The sequence below is a fragment of the Poecilia formosa genome, unplaced genomic scaffold, assembly GCF_000485575.1.
Source record: "Poecilia formosa unplaced genomic scaffold, Poecilia_formosa-5.1.2 Scaffold733, whole genome shotgun sequence".
Classification (NCBI taxonomy): Eukaryota; Metazoa; Chordata; class Actinopteri; order Cyprinodontiformes; family Poeciliidae; genus Poecilia; species Poecilia formosa.
Genome location: NW_006800672.1, coordinates 94015 through 97226, shown reverse-complemented (window position 1 = coordinate 97226; position 3212 = coordinate 94015). Strand labels below are relative to the sequence as shown.

The 3212-nt window shown below is 42.6% G+C and overlaps 1 protein-coding gene across 1 annotated transcript in view; it reads right to left on the bottom strand.

Moving 5' to 3' along the window:
• The window catches only part of LOC103131248 (myelin-oligodendrocyte glycoprotein-like), a 30666-nt gene that overhangs the window by 2127 nt on the left and 25327 nt on the right, over nt 1–3212 (bottom strand). The window contains exons 3-4 of the mRNA XM_016666517.1: nt 1225–1573; nt 710–714 (exon numbers count right to left, since the gene is read on the bottom strand). Coding sequence (XP_016522003.1) covers nt 710–714; nt 1225–1573 — 354 coding nt within the window. The remainder of the gene's footprint in view (nt 1–709; nt 715–1224; nt 1574–3212) is intronic.

The window sequence follows — 3212 nt, the reverse complement described above, 5'->3', positions numbered from 1 at the left end:
CCTCCCGGTCCAGGACTAAACTTCAGGTCCAGGACTAAACTTCAGGTCCAGGACTAAACTTCAGGTCCAGGACTAAACTCCAGGTCCAGGATTTAAACTTCAGATCCAGGATTTAAACTCCAGGTCCAGGATTTAAACTCCAGGTCCAGGACTAAACTCCAGGTCCAGGACTAAACTCCAGAACCAGGATTTAAACTTCAGGTCCAGGACTAAACTCCAGAACCAGGACTAAACTCCAGAACCAGGACTAAACTCCAGAACCAGGACTAAACTCCAGGTCCAGGACTAAACTCCAGGTCCAGGACTAAACTCCAGGTCCAGGACTAAACTCCAGGTCCAGGACTAAACTCCCGGTCCAGGACTAAACTTCAGGTCCAGGACTAAACTTCAGGTCCAGGACTAAACTCCAGGTCCAGGACTAAACTCCAGAACCAGGACTAAACTCCAGGTCCAGTTTCTCCTCCTGCTGAGGCTCCAAACTCCGGTAGTTTGTTTCCTTTAACTACCAGAGCAGCTTCTCTTCTTCCTCCAGGTGAATCCGTCTGAAACTCGTCTTTAGTCTGTAGAGTTTGAACTGCTGTGAGTCCAACTGGCCTAGTTAAAGTCTCTGCTCTAGTTTTAATATGTGGTTCATCTTTTATTGACCGGTTCTCTGAGCAGAACTTTGGTCCAACTTGCTGCTGTTTAAATGGTTCTGAACCAACTGGACCTGGACTTCAGCCTCTCCATGATCAACTCCCTGCTTGTACCAGATTGGACCCATCAGTCTTCAGAACCGCTTCAATCCTTCCATCCAACCAACCAGGAGTCAGAAACACTGAGATTCATTTAGAACCAAAGAGTTTCTGATATTATTGATCTGCTGATCAGAATCAAATGTCAGAATATTATTGATTCATCAGCTCTGGTCACTGGAGGTCAGAGGTCACAGTGTCATCAGCATACCTGACCTTTGATAACTTCTGATTGGTTTAGTTAACCAGTAACTATATTGTTAACCAGTAATAATTACTGGTTAACAACCAGTAATTATTGTGTTTTATGTCAAAATCAACTGACATGAAACAAAAAGATTAAAGGTCAGGAGTAATTAACTAATGCCTATTTATGACCTTTAACCTCTAGTTAAAGATCATAAAGTAGAGGTTTATGATCTGACTGAAGATCATCACTATCTGAGATTCAAAACCAGGAAGCTGCTGGTTCTGATCCAGAGACAAACACTCACTTGGAGGAGGAGAAATCTGTAGGTTGATGGTGCTGATGAGTTTCTTCTCACTGCTTGTCTGAACGACTCGACATTCATACGTCCAGCTGTCATCAGTCGCTACGTTCTTCAGAATCAAAGAAGCGTCTCCAACCTTCATCTGACCAACCAGCAGATCAGCCCGGTTCTTGTAAGATGGATGCTGGACTCCTGTATCGATCTGCTTATCTCTGTACAGGAGGACATATTCTGATCCCAGATCAGTTCTGCTCCACTCTACAACTCTGATGGTCCCCTGCTCAGGATCTTTACATGGCAGAAAGACGTTATCTCCAACTGTAGCTTTGATTGTAGAGTTGTTCTGATCTGAAGGAGAGGAAACAACACAGAGAAGAGAGGTCAGAGGTCAAAGTGAACTTTAACTGGACGGTGAGTATAAAGCCCCTTTGGCACAGCAAAGCCAGACCCGGGTCATCCTGGCTTCAAAGCCAGTTTAGTATTTCTGCATTGGAGCTTCCATCCCGCTCCCTGGAACCTGGAGAGCTGTGGTTCCGATTGGACCGCCAGATGGGACTGGTTTGGAGTCAGCTGCTGATTGGTGCTTTGGCAGCGGGCCGGGACAGAGAAGAGTCAGCTTCCAGATCTCAGTCAGAGGAGCCAAGACTTTCTGATGTCTCTCATTTTAACATACAGCTTCAGAAAATTTCTGTCATAATCCATCTTTATCTATAACTTTTAAAATGATGAAAACCACATATTGAATTGCATTTTATTTTCTTTCATTTAAAATGTTAGTCAACAAGCTGGACAGAGATTCTATATTGTGCCACCAGATCAAGCAGATAAATATATGTAACTTTTTTCCTGCAGTGAAGGTCAAAAACAAACACACACTGAAACACTGAAAACAGAAGGACTGTGGTCCCAATAACTACATATACACAACAAAAATCAAATGATTGCACCAAAATTTTGACCTACTTATCTGTGGTAGTCTGCAGTGTTGTAGTACTCGAGATCGGTCTTGGTCTCGAGACCATTTTTTGATGGTCTCGGTCTCGGTCGCTGAGGACTCAGCATTTTATTTCAACACCAGTCAAGACCGCAACTGTGAAAATATCACTAAACGTACAGCATAGTGTCCAGTTTATTTGTTAACATCTTTGTTTTCGGTGGATGCAAAACGCACCGATTAAAATCCAACCAATAATGTGTTTCTGTTACTCCCCTCCTCACCTTTCCATAGACATAATATAAGAGTAGACCCTGCATTGGTTGCTCCGGCGCAGGAAATACGGCGGCCATCTTGGAGCGGTCATCCCTCCTACTTTGCTCAACCAAAACAGCAGAAGATGCCTCAGCACGGAGGGATATTGTTGTTCGGATCGATGGATTATTGATGTGAGGGCTCCACAGACAACATTTTACAAGTAAGACGGACATATTATTGTGTATATATTGTGATTAGAATATTACTTTAAACTCGGTGGCTCGAAAATATTCACTTGCTTCTCTTCCATTTAGGGTTGCCCTTGATGGTTTTACATATTTAGGGGTTAAGGTCAAATGTAAATTTTGCGACCTTTTTAAATTTAACTTTGAGCCGTTGGTGGACAAGGTCAAACAAGACGTAGATAGATGGTCTTTGCTTCATTTATCCGTTGCTGGGAGAATTAATACGATTAAAATGAATGTGCTTCCCAAGTTTTCTTTTCTCTTTCAGTGTGTCCCTGTTTTTATCCCCGTTTCTTTTTTTAGCAAACTGGACCAAATCATCACTGGATTTATCTGGGATCATAAACCTTCTAGAATTCGTAAATCATATCTTAAGAGACCAAAAAGTGTGGGTGGAATGGCATGGCCGGACTTTATGTTTTATTATTGGGCATCCAATATTAGAATTCTTATTTATTGGCTAAAGGCAAATGATTTGGACGGTGCCCCGGCTTGGTTGGATTTGGAAGCCTCATCCTGTATACGATCGTCTTTGTCTGCTTTAGTTTAT